Genomic DNA, 23109 nt, shown 5'->3' with positions numbered 1-23109 from the left:
ACTCCGGAGGGCTACGTGTAAGCATATCATGGTGAGCGACGGAGGCTCCCTAGAGCTAACACATGTATATACGCCTCAATCAAGGCTAACGCATCAAGTGTCCTTGGAGCCACTCTCCCTACAGGAATCAACAGCTGGTCACCCGGTGAATGCCTTGGTCCGTCCACCCTCTTGAGACCTCCATGGCGCTGGCTCCTCTCCCACAACTGACTACTGACTACTCCTGTCAACAGGACTTCTGGACGGGTCGGTGTGACAGGAGGTCGGCCAGATAGATAGTCATTCCAACTCTGCATGATATCACGCTTGGACAGCGTGAGCTGGGAACTGCCCTGCTCCCTTTGCACTGCAGTAGGCAGCGCCTGTTGTCGCTACACTTAAAGCAGGTCCATCCAATGGCAAAGTATCTGGAAGTTCAAGTTTTGGAGTCGCTCATGAAAGACGGGCAGTTCGATGACCTCAGGCAGATGGTGCGCCGGCCATCTCCGCAAAAGCTATGCAGTGCCGCTGAACACTGTGCACTCTAATACCCCCCTGCACAGCATCATCCCACCACACAAACTTACCAAGCAATGGCATGCAATACGCCTGCAGTAGCAGAAATCCCTCCCCCCCCCCCTCCCCCCCCCCTCCCCCCCGGCCGGCGCCCCTTTCCCTGTTTTTCCTCTTCCTTGCCCCGCAGCACAGCAAGAATACTGCTCTAGAGGAGGACGGACGGACAGACAGACAGACAGACAGACAGACAGACCGACAGACAAAGCTGCCATACCACATGAAAACCTCATCCCCGGGGTGTGCAGCATCTCCCTGCGCGCACCCTCACACTCTGGGGTGTCTACGGTTGCCTTCTCATGCTGAACCGTTCTTCTGTATCCCTGCATGCAGATTGTCCAGGAGCTCAAGGGCAAGGTATGCACGGCAGCATGACTGGATCTCACTGCCCCAAGAGCCCATGCATGCAAACTGCACAAGGCCCTGCGCAGAGCCTACCGAGACCATCTGCCCATGCTCAGGCCCCCTGGGCAGGGCTCCGGTGGTGGGGGTTGTTCAGGTTCCTGGGTGGATGGGCTGTGCCTTCCCAGGGCCTGGCCGTAAGCTGCATGCGGCACTTGGCTGTTGCTGCTAATGCTTCTGTGGCTGGTGCCGCACAATCTTTGCCCTGCAGGAGGAGCTGAAGGTTTTCACACAGGAAAAAGTACGGGAGGAGCTCAAGAAAGAGGTGCGTCAGCAGCCGTCCCTCCCCGACCCCTCTCTCCCCCAGGACGTGGACCAGCAAGAACTGGCAAGCCTCCCATCTTGAGGTGTGGTCCCTGCATAATGTCAACCTGTCCCTTCAGGATTTGGCACGGGATATCGCCAGGTTGCGCAGCGGGCACGAGAGCTCCGTGTCTCGAGGGAAAATCCAGGCTGACGTGTTGGCCAAGCTGAGGAAGAAACTAGAGTGAGCCGCTGTTGTGTGTGGAGTGCCCCAGTACCCGCCAGCCATCTAAAGCCTGAATATGAATGAAGCTGCATGTGTGTGGCCCTGGCGTCTCCTCTGAAGCCGTTGCGTGGTGTGAAACATAGGGAGACGATCATGCAGGAGATATCCAAATCGGCATGGGATCTCATGTACGGTGAGACAGAGGTGGCGCAGCAGATTGACCAGAAGGCAAGAATTCCCTTGCTGTTTGCTGGCCTGGCGCAGATTATGTCGTTGGCGTTTGTCTACTGGGGAACACTTGAGAGGAGGGGGGGGGGGGGGGGCATGAGGAGGAGGTCGTACCGTGCAAGCAGCAAGTGACCCGTCTGTCTTGGCAGGTACATGAGACGTGTCATCTTCTCTTCGGAGCCCATGGCCCGGAGGCAAAGGAGTCTACTCAATAGCGTTCACAAACTTATGCCTCCTTGACCACGCGGTCCCAGAATCAAAGACGGTTGACAATGCCAGGCAGGTGTTCACCCAGAGGAGAGCCAACCTTGCCGGGTTTGTCATCCATAATAAGACTCAGCCTGAGTCTCTCTCTCTCTCTCTCTCTCTCTCTCACACACACACACACACACACACAGGATCTATGCATAGGCCAATAGAGCACGCCTCCACGGGTGCTGCTGGAGCTACATTAATCAAAGGCAAGCCACAGGTACAGCTATCTACATACATGCGTGGGTCAATGCCTTGCAATTGAGTCTTAGCATGAGTCTTTCAACACGTCCATGTGCCGGGTGTATTTGACTGGTGTACTACAGTATCATTCTCCTGCAACTACTAACGTTCATGCTCCAGCACAACTTGAGTATGGATTCGACGCTTCCCCACTGGCTGTGGATTTCCACCTGCCAGAGCTGTGGGGGTCCCGGAGGGCAGGGGGGGTGTCCTCGGTTGGTCAAGAAACGGACCCTGTCCGTTCACAAAATCGCATCGTTGTACGCACCAGAATTGCTGTTGTAGACGACATCACGGTGGCTTCCATCGGAATGGACCTCTTCGTACCGTGTCACAGTTTCTGCGTCAAGCAATTCCCAGATGTGTTCACCGACTTCCGATGCAGGGAAACAGCGTGACGCCCAGTATGCAAAGTAGGCACTTGCGGCCTGCACTCCACACAGCTCAGGGTCCAGGCTCAGCAGCTCTGAGGCAATGGAGTCGTGCCCCTCTGTGAGCAACCATTGCCCGAATTTCTTGCCTTCGTCTCGCCCATCGAACAGGACCTCCATCTTCCCCGAGAGAGCATCGACCTTTGTCACCTTCTTCTTCTTCTTCTTCTTCTTATCCGTTTCATTTGCGTTCTTGGGACTGGAGGAAGAGGCGTCTGTATCGCTTGCGTACTGGAGCGCCTCTTCCTCCTCCTCCTCGAGGCTATACTTCCCCTCGTTGTCATCATCTTCATCCTCCTCCAGGCCTTCAGCGTCACATCCTGGAAATGCCCTCTTTGCCTTCCCGGTTTTTGTAGTCCGGATTCGATATTCCTCATCGGAAGGGAGGCCCAGGTGATCTGACAGGATATCCTTCACAAGCTGGGCGGTGGTGTTGTGCCAGTGGGTCTCGTTCCTTGGTGCAACATAGATCTTCCATGACACCACGTAGAACACCATGCAGGTCGTAGGACCAGGAGTGGGAGCAGAAGTCGGGGCTGGAGTGGGACCAGGAGTGGGAGCAGCAGTCGGGGCTGGTGTGGGACTGATCGTGGTTGGAAACGGTGTGACCGTAGGGGCCGGTGTGGCGGTGGACTCAGTAGGCTCTGGTGTGGGCTCGTGAGTTGCAGGGGGCTTGGGAGTCGGGGACGGTGCTGGCTGAGGAGTAGGGGTTGAAGGCTCTACAGTTGGGGCGGGCGTGGGGGCAGGGGTTTCTGGTGGTGGGGACGGCTCAGGTGGGGGACTGGGAGCTGGGGTTGGTGAGGAAGCAGGGATCAGCTTCACAGAGGAAGACTCGATCTCAATCTCTCCATACTTTTGCATGACTCTGTCCCCCATCAGCCCCCTGCCATCAAGCTCCCCATCTTCCAGCTTGGAAGCCATCGCCTCCACCTTGGTTTCCGTGGCCTCCGGGAAGCCCAGCTGCATCTCAAGCACCACTCCACACATTCCAGGCTTGGTGGGGCATGGGTCTACATAGGAGATGGAGGCGTTGACACTGTCTTCACCTGTAGATCTCGAGATCCCGTCCCTCAGGTCTTGCTCAAAGCTTGCCCTGAACCTTTTGTCGTCCAGGAGTTCGGGGCGGAGCTCTCTGCTCGTGGCATTCAGTGACAGGAGGCATGTGGCAGGCTCTCCCCCATCCCCATGGTGTGACTGAGAGACTGCCAGAGTTACTACGAGTACTGCGAGAAGGAGCACTGCCCCAAGACCGGCATATGCCATAAACCATGTTGAGCCGACAGGCAGTTGCTGGCAGCAAGTACAGTACCATGGACTTGACTCGGCCGTCATCCCTTCAGCCTGCATTGGCATCCCGAGCAGGAACTCATCAGCTCAAGGCTGGATGAACCATAGTGCTGTTTGGCCGGTCATTGATTGAAAAGCTATGTCGCAGCTTGCACATAAAGGCTGTCTGACGACATATCAGGCATCTGGGTATGAACTGTTTAGAGCTGAGTGGAATAGAGTCCTCAAAAGCAAAGACAGAGGGCGGAACGATTAGTGGTATCATCATACGTGGCTACTCTAGGTCGGCCAGAAGTCTGGCAGAGATCAAGGCGGTAGGATGCAGTAGCTGCACGGTTCACTGCTGCAGCTAGCTAGCTCCTCAACTATGGCAGATCATTCAACTAGGTAAGTCGGGCGGGTGTGTATACGGGTAGGTGGGTATGCTCGTGAGTTTGGAAACGGGGGGGGGGGGGGGCTTCTTTCGCGGGACGACACCGCATCCGGACAGCTATGAACCGTCATGAGATGATCCCGGCACAAGCATAGAGTAGGACAAGCTAGGAACATACTGTCGCGTGAGCGTTAACTACGTTGCATGCATGGAGGCGGTGTCCGTGATAGAGATCGTAGGAAAAATTATAAACACCATCACGCACCTCCACCTGGGAGGACTCCAAAAGCGGGGCCTCCTCGTCTTGGCAGGCAGCGGAGGCCTCGTCAACCTGCTCCCCTGTCGATGCTGATGGTTCCGACATCGATGGTAATTGGCAACCTATCCCGCCCGGCCTTCAAGGTGGTGGTATATAGCTAGGTCGACGAGCAGCTGTCGCTGCCCTGGCGCGCAGCCGGTTGTGCTCAGCCTCTGGTCCCGCCACCGCCCAAATTCGCCGCTTTCTCCTCTGTCTACAGTTCAATGAATGCCTGTATGCGAGCAGCACGGTGATGGGGTTCATCTATACATGATGCGCTAGAGTCGGCGCCTGAGAAGTATGTATGAATACGCCTTACTGAACGCCGACTGGTACCTGGATCGTGGGCATCTACCTATTGTGTTGGTATGCAACCAGACTGGGCCGGCGTGGTCTGGTGTCCGCAGCACATCCGGTCTCGCCAGGCTGACCACAAAGAGACGGTTCGAGCAACCTTAGCTCGATTCAGTGTACCTACCTGTCGAGAACGTGCTGATCCCGTGGCACAGCAACATGGTCTCGTCGCTAGAACGTAGTTGTCTGGTGCTCGTTCCGACACATCCCTGGTCTACCATCCAAGTGTCATCACGTGTGGCTGGCCAGGACGTCTGTACAAGCTGACAAGCATGATGCATCCCCCTAGGTACCCTACCCTACTCTTTGCAGGAACTAGCTGGTCCTACGCGATATGTACGTACCATCCGGCAACTTTCAGTGCGATTTGTGATGCGTAAGTGCAATGTATGCCCCATCGAGCTGCACCTGTCTGGCATGAATCCTCCTGACGTGGTGTTCGACGTGAACACATGCATACGAGTACTGTAGGGTAGCTAATTTCTGAAGATGTGTGTCTGTGTTGGTACGAGTACGGCAGTACGGATACACTGGATGCATGTACTCGTACGGATATGAGTACCCTACGGGCTACGAGTGTCACGAGTACATGGTAAGTAATGCATACATATTATTATAGTACAGTATACAATCATAGTACGAGTAGGAGTAGGCAGGTCCCCTACCTACGTAAGCGTAGGGCTTAGGCTAGGTAGCTACTGTAGGTAGGTAGGTACCAGCTAGGTAGGTACCGACCATCGATAGATCGATCGATCATGATCGGGTAGGGTACCTAGGGTAGACCTACCCTATATGAATGCCTGCACCCGTGTACAACTGCTTGTATTCGTACTCGTACTGCGCATGGGCACAATTCATTACGAGTAGTAGCGCGAGCATTGAGCGCGTACATGAGGTCGTACTCCTGGTACTCCTGGTACTCGTACGAGTACTCAGTACAGTGCAGGTACTACCAGGTCGGTATGAAATTATTTAATTTCATAATTTGTGTCTACTCCTATTATGCATGCCGACATCCTCTGATGTCCTCTGACTGTCCAGACTCCAGATATCAAGCGCCCCGCCCGGAGAAAAAAAATCATTGGCCTGACCTGCTGCTCGTACGGTACTGTCCCCTACCAGTAAAACTGCGGTGAGGTAGGTACCCACCCTACATGTATCCCAAAACCGCATGTCGCCCCAGGCCCTAGCGGCAGACCGGGCGGGTCGATCATCATATTCGCGATGTTCACTGCAGTGTGCACGTACTAGTATGCTTGCCTTCCCCCGCCCGGGGGATCGAAATATTCCCACTTGCTGACAGCTGTGAAAGTATGGTAGGGTAGGTACCCTACCTTTCGGACAGCTGTGCAAGATATTAGGGCATAACAGGTGCCGGTAGCCAGTGAGTGGTGATAGGTTGTCACAGACCCAGTGCTGGTAGCCAGTGCGTGGTAGATGGAGAAGTGCGTGGTAGATGGAGATAGGGATACGTAGGATCTACGAGTATGAAGTATGTGACCACCACCAATGCTACCCTACCCTACCCACCAATCTCCTCTCTCGACTAGGGTACCTCTCTAGCTACTTAGAGGGTGCCTACTGCCTACCTCCTTGGACACATGCCGGCTACTATACCTGAGAGGAAAAGATTCAAGAGATTCATAACGAACAGTTGTCGAAGTCCCACGCGAGTGCAAGAGCATGAGTGCGTAATGTCCACAATTATTCGTTTGAATCTCTAGGCTTTTTCCGATCGAACTGCATTCCTTCGGGTAAAGTCACGAATGTATACGAATATCCCGGGGTGGAGTATTGGACATGGTTTGGACATCATCCACAGGATGTATAGTAGGTAGACAGGATATCCTGGAATATTAGAATGCTGAAGTCCAACACATGTCTCAGATTTATTCTTGAATCAGGATATCATCAGGTTATTTCGTTATTCTACACGATACGCAAGATTTTCCGGATAATCCTGGGGCGCACTACACTACATAATATGTGCACACCGGCCTTAACTTCAGGCTGCGGCCGTTCGCGGCCTTTGCTGTGCCGGGCATCAGATGATCTCATCGCACGACGGCCGTCGCCAGCCGAGTTGCCACAACATCACCGCCAGGCGGCTAACTCTTCAGAAGGCTGCGACTGGCGTTCTCGCACACCCCTAGGTGTTATCTGATCTACATCCTTCAGGAGCTGCCCCGGCCTGCTCCCCTCCGCCGCAAGGTATGCTGCTCAACAACCTACGGCCTGTAGGCAAAGCCGCGAATGCGTACAAGACCGTTACCGTACGGGAGACCACGTTGGCCGCCAACGGACTCTCGCTGGGCCCCGGCGTTTTGCGACCGTTGGTTCAACCCCTCGATGGCAGATGCCCGCATGCACGCTGGGAGGCAGGGCTGGCACAATAGGCGCATCCATTTGTCTTGTGCCCTCCATCACTCCGCTTTGAGGTAATTGAATGAACTGGTGCCCATAGGGCCCACGCCCCGTCTTCAGGTTCCCGTTAGAACCCACGCTCGGTGTCGGGCTTGCCTTGAAAAACAGTACGCCATCACACGGTACCCTACTCAACCCAACCAAACAAACGACTTTGCCAACTCACTCTGCTGCGGCCCAGCACGCCGACCAACAGAAGCTGCCAAGCTCAAACCCGGGCTCTCGCCTCTGCCCTAATCACTGAACAGACTGTCAATATCACTGGACGCCCACTGTATCTCATCGCTGTCGTCTTTTTGTGGGTATCCTCTACGATTTCGCTCCCCACTGGCTTGCAGTCGCGACTCCTTCCACAACCCCTCGAAAGGACTTGCATTTCCTTTCCCCGCCAGCGACTCACGGTCGGCCCGTCGGCCCGTCGGCCCGTCGGCCCGTCGGCCCGTGCGGCTCTCGTGCGAAATGCCGCCTCTTTATCAGTCCCGATTTACCCCGCGCCCCGGCGGCAGGCATGCGGCCTTCTGTGAAGCATGCACGCTCGCAGCAGCGGCACGCCGAGAACGGGCCGCGACGCCACGGATCGAACCCTATAACTTCTGTCAGTCCGTCAAGGCCGCCTCCTCTTCCCTGGTCGGGCCCATGCACGAACGGTCGACGGTACCTTGACTTTGCCGGAACATTCGGGGACGCGCGAGCAGCGGTGTGAGTGTTTTTACAGCTAGGCGTGTGGGGGCGCATCGGAAGCGCGTAGCAGAAGAAGGTGGGAAGTGCAGGGCCGGAAGGGGCGGCGGGTCTTCACGACATCATTGGCCCTTGTCAGCCTCATGACCAAGTGCGGGTTCCTGGCAGACGGCATGCTGTCCATCGGTACCCAGAAGTAGACAACTCCTGCTCCCGGTCAAATCTAGGGGGAGAACGCATGGCGAGCGGGTGGGTGGGTGGGTGGGTGGGTGTTCTCACACTCTCACCTCTGTCGTCCACTCGCGGTAAAAGCCGTGCTGCGTTTCCAGAGTATCCGTAACACGTCTTGATCAAATGCCTCTCCCTGGCAACTCCACCATCTCTCTCCGAAACCCCTCCCCCCTTGCTCCGATATTATCCTGTGCTATGTCCCCCCCAACCATCCCCAGCTATCAATAAGGGGCCTCACAGCTGTCCTGTGGGTACCGTGCATCCCACTACTCATAGCAGTGTAATTTTCCCAACACCCCCCCCCCCCTCGGGCGGTGCCCGGGCGATAACGTGGGATTTCTTGGCTGCCTCTCATTCCTGACAGATCTGGTGCCTGTGTTGTCCGCGCATTCACCCAGGTACAGAATGACTATGACATAGGAGAGGGGCACAGTTATGACCAGTACAGTTAAGCAGCAACGGCTGCTCAAGCAGCTGGAGGAGATCGGGAATTGCTTCAGCAAACCCGAGGTCCCCCACTCTGAGCGACTGCAGAAATGCGCACAGCTGAAGTCATGTATAAGCACAGTAGAGAAGGTCTGCACAGACCTCAGAGACTCGCAGGAGGCTCTGAAAGCCGGCAGTGGCGGCAGTGGCGGGAGCGCCGCGTTGCTGCAACAGAAGCTGGACGAGGCAACTGCCGGCCTGGAACGAGAGCAGGCCAAGGCCAAGGAGCTGGAGGCGACCCTCCAGCGATCTACTGGCCGAGGCAGTTCTGCCGCTGAGGTACGGCAACTGACGAACCGCATCACTCAGCTGGAGAAGGATCTCCAGGAGCGCACAGAACAGATGGAGGAGACTGCCTCTCGCCTTGGCCAGGCAGGTGGCGCGAAGGCCAGTGGGCGAGAGCAAGCGTTGCTGAGCCGCGTTGCCGCCCTCACCACTGAGGTCAATGCCAAGGCGGCGGAGGTGGAAGAGATGCGCGGGCAGCTCGAACTCAGCCAGAAGCAGCTCTGGCAGACCAGGGAGATGTACAACTCTCTCAAGGAGGCGAAGGAATCCGAGACTGCGAGGCACACCGCCGAGATGGATCGGATGAGGCACCAGCTGGAGCAGCTCCACCAAATAAGCTCTCAGCCAAACACCCCCGACCGGTTCGGCCCCGACTCCCCCAGGTCCAGGTCCATCCATGACGACGAGCTGACGCCGGCAGACAGCGCTCACCACCGTCGCCAGCTGGCGATGGAGAGGCAGGAGAATGCCCGTCTCCGTCGCGAGAGGGATGAGGCCCGCTCTGAGCTGGATCACCAGAGTGCCGAGCTCAGGCGCACACAGGTCAGTCACTGCCATAGACTCTGCGGCACATGGACTTTCCCATGCCCACCCCTCCTAGCCCCATTCCACCCCTTGACTGCTGCCTCGCTGCCGCGACTAAACCGTAGTCCTTTCCACCCCACACCGCTTGCTTGCGCGGTCCCTCCTCACTTCCTGTGTAGCTTCGCAGGTTTTACTCAACTCTGCAAGGCTGACCTGTTTTGCTTCATCGTCCTCTCAACTCCCCTTGTGCTAATCGTGAATGCTTGCACTCGGAATTCACTCATCCTTATTTTCTCGAGTTGTGTGGCTTAGCCGCTCTGCGTAGGGTGAGAGAGAGAGAGAGAGAGAGAGAGAGAGACAGACAGACAGACAGACAGAGACAGAGAGACAGAGAGAGAGAGAGAGAGACACACAGACAGACAGACAGACACAGACAGAGAAGGAGAGGGAGAGAGACAGAGACAGAGACACATAGAGAGGGAGAGAGAGAGTGTGTGAGACTTGATCTTCACATCTGTTCTGATCTTTGGCTCTGTTCCCACTCTCCATTTCCTTTCATTCCCCACCGCAAACGACAGCGGTGGGGTGCGGCGATGGCCAGATTTATGTTTCCCTGCTTCAGCAGCGTGCATGGGCTCAGGGGTGGGGGGTCGAGGGCCGGTACGCAGTGCACAGCGTGCCTTTTGCCTTCTTCGGTCCCTTGGCTCCGGCTGAGCATTCGCAATGTCATGCTGCAGGTGATCCTGACAGGTGTTAAGAATGAGATGGAGATCCTCTCCTCCAAAGCTGAGGGCATGGCCAACGAGGTGGAATACCGCAAGCAGAACGCTGCGCAGCTGACTCGCGAGCTGGACATCATGAAGGACCGGCTGTCCACGAAGGACGCCCAGCTGAAGGAGGCAAAGCTTCGCTCCAGCATGGACGTCGACAGCTCGATTTACATGGCCGGCGCCCCCCGCAAGGGCCGCGGCATCTCGTCAGCAGAGCCTTTTGCTACCGACCGTGACCGGCAGCTGGCCAAGCTGCATCAGGAGAGGGCGGAGCTGCTGGCCCAGATGGAGCGCCTCCGCAACCAGAACCTGAAGCTGAACCGCGGCCTCGCAAACGCCAGCAAGCAAGGGAACATGCTGCAAGACAAGATCAAGAGCCTCCTTGCCCGTGAGTCCGATGCCCATGACCGCAACTCAAAGCTTGTGGACTCGCTGAAACAGGCCGGTGCCCCCATTCCTTACGGGGTCACACTGGGCCCTGAGCTGCACGAGCAGCACGAGTACGACAAGAAGCTGTTTGAGAAAGCGCCGCCCCTCCAGTTCCAGCCGGAAGGCCTCGAGGAGGAGCTCCTGCTGAGCCCGGGGCCGGGTGACATGGGCCCGGCAGCGTGGGACCAGTCCACAACGCGGTCGCTTCTCAACACGACCGATGACACGGACGACTCGGCCGCCACACAGGCCATCGCCGACGAGATGGCCAAGCTACAGCACGACGCCAACACCACGCTTGCGCAGCTGCGTGACTCCGGAACCACCCTGGAGAGCACGCAGCAGCAGCTTGCTCAGGCCATGGCGGAACTCTCGGCGCGGGACCGTGAGCTGGAGGCATCCAACGGGGAGAAGGCAATGGCGTTGGCCATGCTCCTGGCGCGGATGGACGTTCTGCGCCGCCTCGCTGACGAGCTCGAGGTGAGACCACAAAGCACTCCCGCCATCATCCGCTCTCTCCACGCTGACACGTTCACTGCCTTTCTTTGTCTGCTCAGCGATGCCTGACGGGAAAACCTGGACAGATGCGCTCCGGTCCTGTGGTCCCCCCCCCCCCTCCCCCTGACGTCTGGTCTCTATCAGAGCCAGCGAAGCACTGTGTTGTACTGTTCTGTTCCCGAGGGGGTAGTGACGAGGAAGCATCGTTGTCTGGAACTGTCGTTGTCGGAGACCATCGGGATAGGGGAGGTCACACAGGGGAAAGGGCGGGGCCACCGGGCGGGGGCGCCGGGGGGGGGGGGGGGGGGGGGGCAGGGCGTGCATTCCTTCCCTGCCATCGCTGCAGGCAGGCAACGTTTGTGTTCCCGGCACCTGGGATGTCGCAGAGAGCGCCCATCCGCAGCAACCCCAGCACTTTTGCTTGCCAAAGAGTTTCTTGCGTTCGCTCCCTCGTATTGCCCCGGTTGTTCGTTCTAATAGGATTCGTCCAGTATCCGTGCCTGCAGCGTTCGGCGGTCGATGCGGCCGCCAGATGCAGTCCTGTAGGCATTGTCGAGCAGCTTACCTTCGATCCGCTGGTCGAATAGCTCACCGGCCTTCTGCTTCTGCCTTGTCTCCACCTGGGCACATGTCCCTCTGTCTCATCGCCCCCCTCCGCCGCCGTCACGTCCCCATGTCTACAGGCCACCGCCCCTCTCCGACTCGCTTCCGCCCTGGCTCCCCTCCGATCCCCGCTTTCGCCTGGGCCTACCCCCCCCCTCCCCCCACAGGTGCCAGTTCTCCCTCCCCCCCAGGTGCCAGTCAGCAGCCCCGCTGAGCCCTGTGCCTCGTCTTTCCAGGAGGCGAAGCGCGCTCTTCCCGCTCAGTCCAAGGGCTTGACCCCTGAGATGGAGGCTCAGCTGCTTGAGGCCAGTGACAAGGTAGCAGCAACCGATGAGGCCTGCCAGGTGCTTCAGTCTCAGCTGGTGGAGATCGAAGGGCAAATGCGGGCGCTCAAGAAGGCCAACGCCGGCTTGGAGGACTTCACCAAGGAGCTCCAGGACCAGAACCTGGATGTGGTCCAGCAGAGGGACGAGCTGCAGCAGGCGCTGTACGCCGCCACGGAGAACGCCGTGCTGCTGGAAGACCAAGTGCAGTCCATGAAGGCCGCCGCCGACGGCACGCAGCAGGCGCTGGCGCTTGCAAGGAACTCCAAGGCCCAGGACAGCGCCCTGGTCTCCGCGTGGCAGAATGAGCGTGATGCCGCCGTCAAGGAGATGGAGCGTGTGCGCAAGGCGCTGCTCTCCCTGCAGGACGACCTTCTCAACCGGGAGGAGGAGCTTGAGGGGCTGACGAAGAACCTCAACACTGCCCGGGGTGAGAAGGCTCTCACTCAGGCGATTCTCCTCGGCTGGCTTGACCTGTTCCGCAAGGTGCGGGACCAGCTGGGCGAAGCGCTTGCAAAGCTGGACGGCACAGAGGCAGAGAACGGCGATCTCAGTGACCTCGCAGGGAACTATGAGGAGGCTCTCAGGGACATCGCCGCAAAGCTGGATCGCCCAGCGTCCCGCGACGCCGGCAGCATGCAGGGTGAAGAGCTGTCAGCTGCGGTGAAGGCTGACGTCGGCCATGCCCTTGCGGACCTGGACGCTGCCCAGCAGCTGTGCCGGGTGCTGGAGATGTACCACGTGGGATTGGAGGATGTGCACACCGCTCTGCTGGCCACCGCGGAGGGTGTGCCCGCCAACGCATCCCCGCATCTGCTCGAGAATGCGCTGGATGGTGACACACAGCAGCTGCGGCAGTTCATCCGTGATGGCCTGGACGCCCAGCAGGCAGCTGCGGACGAAGAGCCGGATCCTGAGAGCGAGCGGCAGGTGGTCTGCGCTGCCCAGTATGCCCAGCAGGTTCGCCAGGCAGTGCTTGACCTCGCCGCTGAGCGTGCTGGGCTCGACACTGAGCTCAGACCACTGTCTATCTACAAGGATGCTGTCCAGCAGATGCACAAGGACATCATCGCCTCGCTGGACAACCCACCGGCTGAGGCTGCTGATGCCACGACGGCAGCCGTGCCGGACAGCAGCACCGCCTCCCCGGATGACGTCGCGGATGCGGTGAGGAAGGAGCTGGAGTACGCCGTCAAGGTTGCAGACGACCTTGCCCAGACCCTGGCTGAGAAGGAGGCCCTGCGCAAGGCGGTGTCCAAGCTGGAGCCGGAGGCGGTTGCGTTGGGCCTCAACCTGGACAACTCGGAGAAGGCTGCGGCTCGCCTGGATGAGGAGGTGGCGGATCTCAAGGCAGAGGCAGAGAAGGCCGCGGCGGAGGCCGAGGCCCGCGAGGCCCAGCTCGGTGTGCTCGAGGATGAGGTCAAGGCTATGCTCGAGGCCAACGAAGGCCTCCAACAGAAGGTGGAGGACTTGGAGGATTCGCTCGCAGCCGCCCAGAACGACCTGCTCGGGCAGGGCAAGGCGATGGATGGCTTCCGCGACGCACTGCACAAAGTCTACGACGAGGCTGCTGCGTCTGCTGGTGAGCCGGTCGACGAAGATGCCAAGACCGATGTGCTGAGCAGCGGCCTCACCCGCGCGGCTTCGATGGCTGTGCCGCTGGTGGAGCAGGAGCTCGCCAGGGCAGAGGAGGCCAGGCGGAAGATCAAGGATCTGGAGAGAGACTTGGCAGAGACCGAGGCCGCCTTGGCCGAGGAGGAGGCAGAGCGCAAGCAAGCCCAGGCCAAGCTCGGCGCCGCTCAGGATGCCCTCCATGGTGTGTTTGAGGAGGCAGCGCGGTCTGCCGGCGAGGACACCTCTCAGGACCGCGAGCTCCACGCGGTGGCACCCGGCGGCCTCACCAACAAGGCCAACCGTGCCCTCCCACTGGCCAAGAGCGAGCTCGAGCGGCTGCCGGCTCTCAAAAAGCGTCTTGCGGACGTCGAGGGGGAGCTGGAAAAGACAGAGAAGGCTTTGGAGGAGGAGAAGGATAAACTTGAGGCCGGCCTCCAAGCTCTCCATGATATATATGGCGAGGCTGCCGCCTCTGCCGGCGAGAGCGTCGACCCTCAAGGACGGGACCTCAAGAGCTTGGCTCCAAATGGGCTTACCATGCGTGCCACCAGGGCCCTGCCACTCGTCCAGAGCGAGCTGGCGAAGAAAGCCTATGACCAGAAGGCCATGGAGGAATTGGAGAAAGCCCTGGAGAAGGCTGGCGAGGATGCGGCTGCAGCGAAGGCCGATCACGAGGAGGCGGAGGGAAAGCTCGACAAGGCCCAGGAAGCCCTCCACAACATCTTCGGCGAGGCTGCTGCATCGGCTGGGGAAGCGGTTGACCCCGAGGGGCGCGACCTGAAGGCTAAGTCCCCCGAGGGACTGACCCTCAGAGCCTCCAAGGCTCTTCCCTTGGTCAAGGACGAGCTGGAGAAGCTGTCTAAAGCCGGCAAGGCCCTGGATGCAGCTCAGGATGCCCTCCATGATATCTATGAGGAGGCGGCCAAGTCTGCTGACGAGCCTGTCGACCCTCAGGGCCGCGACCTCAAGGCCACCACCCCGGAAGGTCTCACCCTCAGGGCATCCAAGGCCCTCCCGCTGGTCAAAGCTGAGCTGGAGAAGCTCGGCAAGACCGTAGACGCCGCCCAGGACGCCCTCCATGACATTTATGGCGAGGCAGCCAAATCTGCTGGGGAGACCGTGGACCCACACGGCCGTGATCTTAAGGCCACCACGCCGGAAGGCCTCACCCTCAGGGCATCCCAGGCCCTGCCCAAGGTCAAAGGCGAATTGGAAAAGCTTGGAGGCACCGTGGATGCCGCTCATGGTGCCCTCCACGACATCTATGAGGAGGCCGCCAAGGCTGCTGGGGAGACCGTTGACCCCCAGGGCCGTGACCTTAAGGCCACCACCCCTGAAGGTCTCACTGTCCGTGCCTCCAAGGCCCTTCCCATGGTTCAGGATGGGCTGCGAAAGCTTGCAGAGACGGACGGTGCACTTGACGCGGCCCAGGCTGCCCTTCATGACATCTACGGCGAGGCTGCCAAGTCAGCCGGCGAGCCTGTAGATTCTCAAGGCCGTGACCTCAAGGCCACCACCCCTGAGGGCCTCACCGTGCGAGCCTCCAAGGCCCTGCCGCTGGTGAAGGGCGAGCTGGAGAAGCTTGCCAGCACTGGTGGCACCCTCAAGGCTGCCCAGGATGCCCTCCACGACATCTACGGTGAGGCTGCCGCATCCGCCGGGGAGACCGTCGACCCCCAGGGCCGCGACCTCAAGGCCACCACCCCTGATGGCCTCACCCTCCGCGCCTCCAACGCCCTTCCCAAGGTCAAGGATGAGCTGGACAGGCTGGGCGGTGCTCTGGGAGCTGCCCAGGACGCCCTCCACGACGTGTTCGCAGCTGCCGCTGAGTCTGCTGGAGAGCCGGTGGACCCCCAGGGACGCGACCTGAAGGCCACCAACCCTGAGGGCATCACAGTGCGGGCTGCCCAGGCCCTGCCCATGGTGCAGGGCGAGCTGGAGAAGCTGGCCAAGACTGGGGGTGCTCTGGGAGCTGCCCAGGATGCCTTGCATGACATCTTTGCAGAGGCCGCTGCATCTGCGGGTGAGCCGGTGGATGCTGCTGGCCAGGACCTCAAGGCCACCACCCCCGAGGGCATCACAGTGCGGGCGTCCAAGGCCCTGCCTATGGTCCAGGGCGAGCTGGAGAAGCTGTCAAGCACTGGGGGTGCTCTGGGAGCTGCCCAGGACGCCCTCCATGACATCTTCGAGGAGGCAGCAAAGTCCGCTGGAGAGACTGTCGACCCGCAGGGCCGCGACCTCAAGGCCACCACCCCCGAAGGCATCACTGTCCGTGCCTCCAAGGCCCTCCCCATGGTGCAGGGCGAGCTGGAGAAGCTGGCCAACACGGGCAGTGCCCTCAAGGCTGCCCAGGATGCACTCCATGACCTGTACAGTGAGGCCGCAAAGTTGGCCGGGGAGGCGGTGGACCCTCAGGGCCGCGACCTCAAGGCCACCACCCCCGAGGGGTTGAGCCTGCGTGCTTCAAAGGCTGTGCCACTCGTGAAGGGTGAGCTGGAGAAGCTGGCGAAGAAGGTGGATGCAGCTCAGGATGCCCTCCACGACATCTATGGTGAGGCTGCGGCATCTGCTGGGGAGACCGTGGACCCCCAGGGCCGCGACCTCAAGGCCACCACCCCTGATGGCCTCACCCTGCGCGCCTCCAAGGCCCTTCCCAAGGTCAAGGATGAGCTGGACAGGCTGGGCGGTGCTCTGGGAGCTGCCCAGGACGCCCTCCACGACGTGTTTGCAGCTGCCGCTGAGTCTGCTGGGGAGAGGGTGGACCCTCAGGGCCGCGACCTGAAGGCCACCACCCCTGAGGGCATCACAGTGCGGGCTGCCCAGGCCCTGCCCATGGTCCAGGGCGAGCTGGAGAAGCTGGCCAAGACTGGGGGTGCTCTGGGAGCTGCCCAGGATGCCTTGCATGACATCTTTGAAGAGGCCGCTGCATCTGCGGGCGAGGTAGTGGATGCTGCTGGCCAGGACCTCAAGGCCACCACCCCCGAGGGCATCACAGTGCGGGCGTCCAAGGCCCTGCCGCTGGTGAAGGGCGAGCTGGAGAAGCTGTCAAGCACTGGGGGTGCTCTGGGAGCTGCCCAGGATGCCCTCCATGACATCTTTGAGGAGGCAGCAAAGTCCGCTGGAGAGACTGTCGACCCCCAGGGCCGCGACCTGAAGGCCACCACCCCCGAAGGCATCACCCTACGCGCCTCCAAGGCCCTTCCCAAGGTCAAGGATGAGCTGGACAGGCTGGGCGGTGCTCTGGGAGCTGCCCAGGACGCCCTCCACGACGTGTTCGCAGCCGCCGCGGACTCTGCTGGAGAGCCGGTGGACCCTCAGGGCCGCGACCTGAAGGCCACCACCCCCGAGGGCATCACAGTGCGGGCTGCCCAGGCCCTGCCCATGGTCCAGGGCGAGCTGGAGAAGCTGGCCAAGACTGGGGGTGCTCTGGGAGCTGCCCAGGATGCCTTGCATGACATCTTTGCAGAGGCCGCTGCATCTGCGGGCGAGGCAGTGGACGCTGCTGGAAGCGATCTGAAGGCCACCACCCCCGAGGGCCTCACTGTGCGGGCGTCCAAGGCCCTGCCCCTCGTGAAGGGAGAGCTGGAGAAGCTGTCAAACACTGGCGGTGCTCTGGGAGCTGCCCAGGATGCCCTCCATGACATCTTCGAGGAGGCAGCAAAGTCCGCCGGAGAGACTGTCGACCCCCAGGGCCGCGACCTGAAGGCCACCACCCCCGAAGGCATCACTGTCCGTGCCTCCAAGGCCCTCCCCATGGTGCAGGGCGAGCTGGAGAAGCTGGCCAACACGGGCAGTGCCCTCAAGGCTGCCCAGGATGCACTCCATGACCTGTACAGTGAGGCTGCAAAGTTGGCCGGGGAGGCGGTGGACCCCCAGGGCCGCGACCTCAAGGCCACCACCCCTGAGGGGTTGAGCCTGCGTGCTTCAAAGGCTGTGCCGCTCGTGAAGGGTGAGCTGGAGAAGCTGGCGAAGAAGGTGGATGCAGCTCAGGATGCCCTCCACGACATCTATGGTGAGGCTGCGGCATCTGCTGGGGAGACCGTGGACCCCCAGGGCCGCGACCTCAAGGCCACCACTCCCGAAGGCCTCACCCTGCGAGCGTCCAAGGCCCTTCCCAAGGTCAAGGATGAGCTGGACAGGCTGGGCGGTGCCCTGGGAGCTGCCCAGGACGCCCTCCACGATGTGTTCGCGGCCGCCGCTGAGTCTGCTGGGGAGAGGGTGGACCCTCAGGGCCGCGACCTGAAGGCCACCACCCCCGAGGGCATCACAGTGCGGGCTGCCCAGGCCCTGCCCATGGTCCAGGGCGAGCTGGAGAAGCTGGCCAAGACTGGGGGTGCTCTGGGAGCTGCCCAGGATGCCTTGCATGACATCTTTGAAGAGGCCGCTGCATCTGCGGGCGAGGTAGTGGACGCTGCTGGCCAGGACCTCAAGGCCACCACCCCAGAAGGCCTCACCCTCAGAGCGTCCAAGGCCCTGCCACTGGTGAAGGGCGAGCTGGAGAAGCTGTCAAACACTGGGGGTGCTCTGGGAGCTGCCCAGGACGCCCTCCACGACATCTTTGAGGAGGCAGCAAAGTCCGCCGGAGAGACTGTCGACCCCCAGGGCCGCGACCTGAAGGCCACCACCCCCGAGGGCCTCACTGTGCGGGCGTCCAAGGCCCTGCCTATGGTCCAGGGCGAGCTGGAGAAGCTGTCAAACACTGGCGGTGCTCTGGGAGCTGCCCAGGATGCACTCCATGACATCTTCGAGGAGGCAGCAAAGTCCGCTGGAGAGACCGTGGACCCCCAGGGCCGCGACCTCAAGGCCACCACCCCCGAAGGCATCACTGTCCGTGCCTCCAAGGCCCTCCCCATGGTGCAGGGTGAGCTGGAGAAGCTGGCCAACACGGGCAGTGCCCTCAAGGCTGCCCAGGATGCACTCCATGACCTGTACAGCGAGGCCGCAAAGTTGGCCGGGGAGGCGGTGGACCCCCAGGGCCGCGACCTCAAGGCCACCACCCCCGAGGGGTTGAGCCTGCGTGCTTCAAAGGCTGTGCCACTCGTGAAGGGTGAGCTGGAGAAGCTGGCGAAGAAGGTGGATGCAGCTCAGGATGCCCTCCACGACATCTATGGTGAGGCTGCGGCATCTGCTGGGGAGACCGTGGACCCCCAGGGCCGTGACCTCAAGGCCACCACCCCTGATGGCCTCACCGTGCGAGCGTCCAAGGCCCTTCCCAAGGTCAAGGATGAGCTGGACAGGCTGGGCGGCGCTCTGGGAGCTGCCCAGGACGCCCTCCACGACGTGTTTGCAGCTGCCGCTGAGTCTGCTGGGGAGAGGGTGGACCCTCAGGGCCGCGACCTGAAGGCCACCACCCCTGAGGGCATCACAGTGCGGGCTGCCCAGGCCCTGCCCATGGTGCAGGGCGAGCTGGAGAAGCTGGCCAAGACTGGGGGTGCTCTGGGAGCTGCCCAGGATGCGCTCCACGATATATATGGTGAAGCTGCACAGGCAGCCGGAGAGACTATCGACCCCACGGGAAGCGATCTGAAGGCCACCACTCCTGAGGGGCTCACAGTTCGGGCGTCTAAGGCCCTGCCACTGGTGAAGCGAGAGCTGGATAAGCTGTCCGGCACAGTGGAAGCTGCACAGGACGCCCTCCACGGCATCTATGAGGAGGCCGCAAAGGCCTCTGGTGAGGTAGTGGACCCCCAGGGCCGCGACCTGAAGGCCACCACCCCTGAAGGCCTCACAGTCCGGGCCGCCAGCGCCCTGCCAATGGTCAAGGACGGGTTCGAGAAGGCGGCCAACGCCAGCAATGCCCTGCAGGCTGCCCAGGACGCCCTCCATGATATCTACGATGAGGCCGCCACCTCCGCCGGTGAGAAGGCTGATCCTCTAGGACGTGACCTGAAGGACACCACCCCCGAGGGCATCACTGTCCGTGCCTCAAAGGCCCTCCCGCTTGTGAAGGGTGAGCTCGAGAAGCTTTCAAATGCCGGGGCTGCGCTTGGTTCAGCTCAGGATGCCCTGCACGACATCTTTGAGGAGGCGGCAAAGAGTGCTGGCGAGACCGTGGACCCCCAGGGCCGCGATCTCAAGGCCACCACCCCTGAAGGCCTCACGCTCCGGGCCTCCAAGGCCCTTCCCCTCGTCAAGGGCGAGCTTCAGAAGCTTGCGACCACTGGCACCGCGAGCGATGCTGCCCACGATGCCCTCCATAAGATCTACGAGGAAGCTGCCAAGTCGGCAGGAGAGTCCGTCGACCCCCAAGGCCGCGACCTCAAGGCCACCACCCCCGAGGGGCTCACCGTCAGGGCCTCCAAGGCTCTTCCACTGGTGAAGGGCGAGCTGGAGAAGCTGGCCAAGAGAGCAGAAGCAGCTCAGGACGCCCTCCACGACATCTTTGAGGAGGCGGCAAAGTCCGCTGGAGAGACCGTCGACCCGCAAGGCCGCGACCTCAAGGCCACCACCCCTGAGGGCATCACCGTCCGGGCTGCCAAGGCCCTCCCCATGGTCAAGGGCGAGATGGAAAAGTTGGCCAATGCTGGAGATGCTTTGGGGGCTGCACAGGACGCCCTGCATGGCATCTACGGGGAGGCGGCGAAGTCCGCTGGACAGGTCATCGATCCACAGGGTCGCGACCTCAAGGCCACCACCCCAGAAGGGATCAGCGTCCGCGCCTCCAAGGCCCTTCCTTTGACGAAGGGCGAGCTCGAGAAGTACGCTGCTCTGAAGGACCGGGCAGAGGAGCTTGAGGTAATGCTTGCCAAGGTGCACAACGACCTGAATGGCAAGGAGGCAGAAGGTGCCAAGGCGGCGAAAGAGCTGTCGGCGGCTCAGGCTGCTCTCCACGACATCTTTGGCGAGGCTGCCAAGTCTGCCGGGGAGCGCGTTGACCCTCTGGATAGAGACCTCAAGACCATCTCTCCAGATGGGCTCACCGCCCGGGCCTCTAAGGCTCTGCCTCTTGTGAAGGGGGAGCTTGAGAAGCTCGCTGCTCTCAAGCAGCACTGCAAGGAGGCAGACTCCCTTGCGTCTGCTGCCCAGGAGGCGCTTGCCAGCATTGCCGCCGAGGCCGCCAAGTCAGCTGGCGAGAAGCTGGACCCCCAGGAGAGGGACCTGCGGGCAACAGATCCTGAAACCGGTCTCAACAAGAGGGCAGCCCGAGCCCTTCCCATGGTGAAGGGAGAGCTCGACAGGCTGGCCTCCCTACAGAAGGAGGCTGAGCAGGCCGCCCGTGAGCTTGCGGGCACCAAGACCGCTCTGGCAGCAGCTGACGGCAAGGTGGATGCTGCCCAGGCCGCCCTCCATGACCTGTTTGAGGATGCGGCTAAGTCCGCCGGGGAGAGGATCGACCCTCAGGGCCGCGACCTGAAGGCCACCACCCCTGAAGGCCTCACCGTCCGGGCGGCCAAGGCTGTTCCGCTGGCCAAGGGCGAGCTGGAGAAGCTCGCTGCTCTGAAGAAGCACTCGAAGGACGCAGAGGGGCTCTTTGCGGCGGCTCAAGACGCGCTGCTGGATGTGTTTGCAGAGGCCGCCAAGTCAGCTGGCGAGAAGCTGGACCCCCAGGAGAGGGACCTGCGGGCAACCGACCCATCCACAGGGCTTTGCGTGAGGGCAGCCCGAGCGCTCCCCATGGTGAAGGGAGAGCTTGACAGGCTGGCATCCCTACAGAAGGAGGCTGAGCAGGCCGCCCGTGAGCTTGAGGGCACCAAGACCGCTCTGGCAGCAGCTGACGGCAAGGCGGATGCTGCCCAGGCCGCCCTCCATGACCTGTTTGAGGATGCAGCCAAGTCCGCCGGGGAGAAGATCGACCCACAGGGCCGCGACCTGAAGGCCACCACCCCTGAAGGCCTCACCGTCCGGGCAGCCAAGGCTGTTCCGCTGGCCAAGGGCGAGCTGGAGAAGCTCGCTGCTCTGAAGAAGCACTCGAAGGACGCAGAGGGGCTGTTTGCGGCGGCTCAAGATGCGCTGCTGGATGTGTTTGCAGAGGCCGCCAAGTCAGCTGGCGAGAAGCTGGACCCCCAGGAGAGGGACCTGCGCGTGACTGACCCATCCACAGGACTTTGCGTGAGGGCAGCCCGAGCCCTTCCCATGGTGAAGGGAGAGCTCGACAGGCTCGCAGCACTGTCGAAACATGCTGATGCCCTGCAGCAGCACGCTCAGGACGTTGAGAACGAGCTCGGTGCCACCAAAAAGGCTCTGGCGGCTGAGAAGGCCGAACACGACGAGGCCAAGGCTAGCAAAGCCAAGGCCGAGGACATCGGTGCCGTCGCCCAAGGCTTCCTGCATGACATCTTCGGCGAGGCAGCCAAGACAGCTGGCGAGAGGGTCGACCCCCATCAGCGGGATCTGAAGGCCCTCTCACCTGAGGGCATCACCATGCGGGCGGCCCGGGCTCTTCCTCTGGTGAGGGGAGAGCTCAACAAATACGGCGAGCTCCAGGAGCAGGCCGGCGACCTCCAGAAGAAGCTGGACGATCTGCAGAAGCTTCTGGCCAGGGAGCAGGCTGATCATGACGAGGCTAAGGCAGGCAAGGCCAAGGCCGAAGACACGGCGGGAGCTGCTCAGGACGCCCTCCATGAGATCTATGCCGCTGCAGCTGAGACGGCAGGGGAGAAGGTTGACCCTCAAGAACGAGACGTCCATGCGACCACGCCCGAAGGCCTCACCTCTCGAGCAGCCAAGGCATTGCCGCTGGCCAAAGCCGAGCTGAGGAAGTATGCCGCCCTAAAGGACCGTGCGGAGGATCTGGAGCGGGAGCTGGCTGGACTCCAGAAGGCACTGGGCAACGAGCAGGCCGAGAAGGCTGACGCCGTCAAGGCTTCGACCGCTGCAATGGACGCTCTCCACGATATCCATGGAGAGGCTGCGAGGTCGGCGGGCGACAGGACGGACCCCCAAGGCAGGGACTTGCGAGTCACCACGCCGGAGGGGCTCACCGGCCGAGCTTCCAAGGCTCTTCCGATGGTTCAGGGTGAGCTTGCCAAGTATGCCGCCTTGATGAAAGACAGTGGCGACCAGGCGGCGCAGCTGGCGGAGCTGCGGAAGGCACTTGCGGAGGAGCAGGCGCAGCACCGTGAGTCCGAGGAAGGGAGGGCCAAGGCTGAGGACATAGCCGCTGCAGCCCAAGCTGCCCTGCATGACATCTTTGCAGAGGGAGCCAAATCCAGCGGTGAGAGGGTCGACCCTCAGGAGAGGGACATCTACGCCAAGTCGCCCGAGGGGCTGAGCGCGAGAGCAAACCGGGCCCTTCCACTCGTGAAGGACGAGTTGGACAAGTTCGCTGCCCTTAAGGACAAGGCCGGCGATCTCGCAGCTCAGCTGCAGAAGGCTGCGGCTGCCCTTGAGGAGGAGCAGGCAGGCCACCAGGAC

At 61.1% G+C, this 23109-nt stretch overlaps 1 protein-coding gene across 1 annotated transcript; it reads left to right on the top strand.

Moving 5' to 3' along the window:
• The first annotated feature begins 911 nt into the window (after positions 1 to 911).
• On the top strand, positions 912 to 1960 carry LOC142355172 (uncharacterized). The gene is made up of 5 exons (XM_075407425.1): positions 912 to 1091; positions 1166 to 1219; positions 1338 to 1441; positions 1567 to 1651; positions 1801 to 1960. The coding sequence occupies exons 1-5, from the start codon at positions 912 to 914 to the stop codon at positions 1864 to 1866; spliced, it is 489 nt and encodes a 162-aa protein (XP_075263540.1). The 3' UTR covers positions 1867 to 1960.
• Positions 1961 to 23109: the final 21149 nt, after the last annotated feature.

Source organism: Convolutriloba macropyga, unplaced genomic scaffold (assembly GCF_964194025.1).
Source record: "Convolutriloba macropyga unplaced genomic scaffold, txConMacr16.3 SCAFFOLD_1503, whole genome shotgun sequence".
In the NCBI taxonomy this organism is placed as follows: domain Eukaryota; kingdom Metazoa; phylum Xenacoelomorpha; order Acoela; family Convolutidae; genus Convolutriloba; species Convolutriloba macropyga.
Note: the sequence above shows the minus strand (reverse complement) of the source record. Positions and strands in the feature narration are given on the sequence as shown.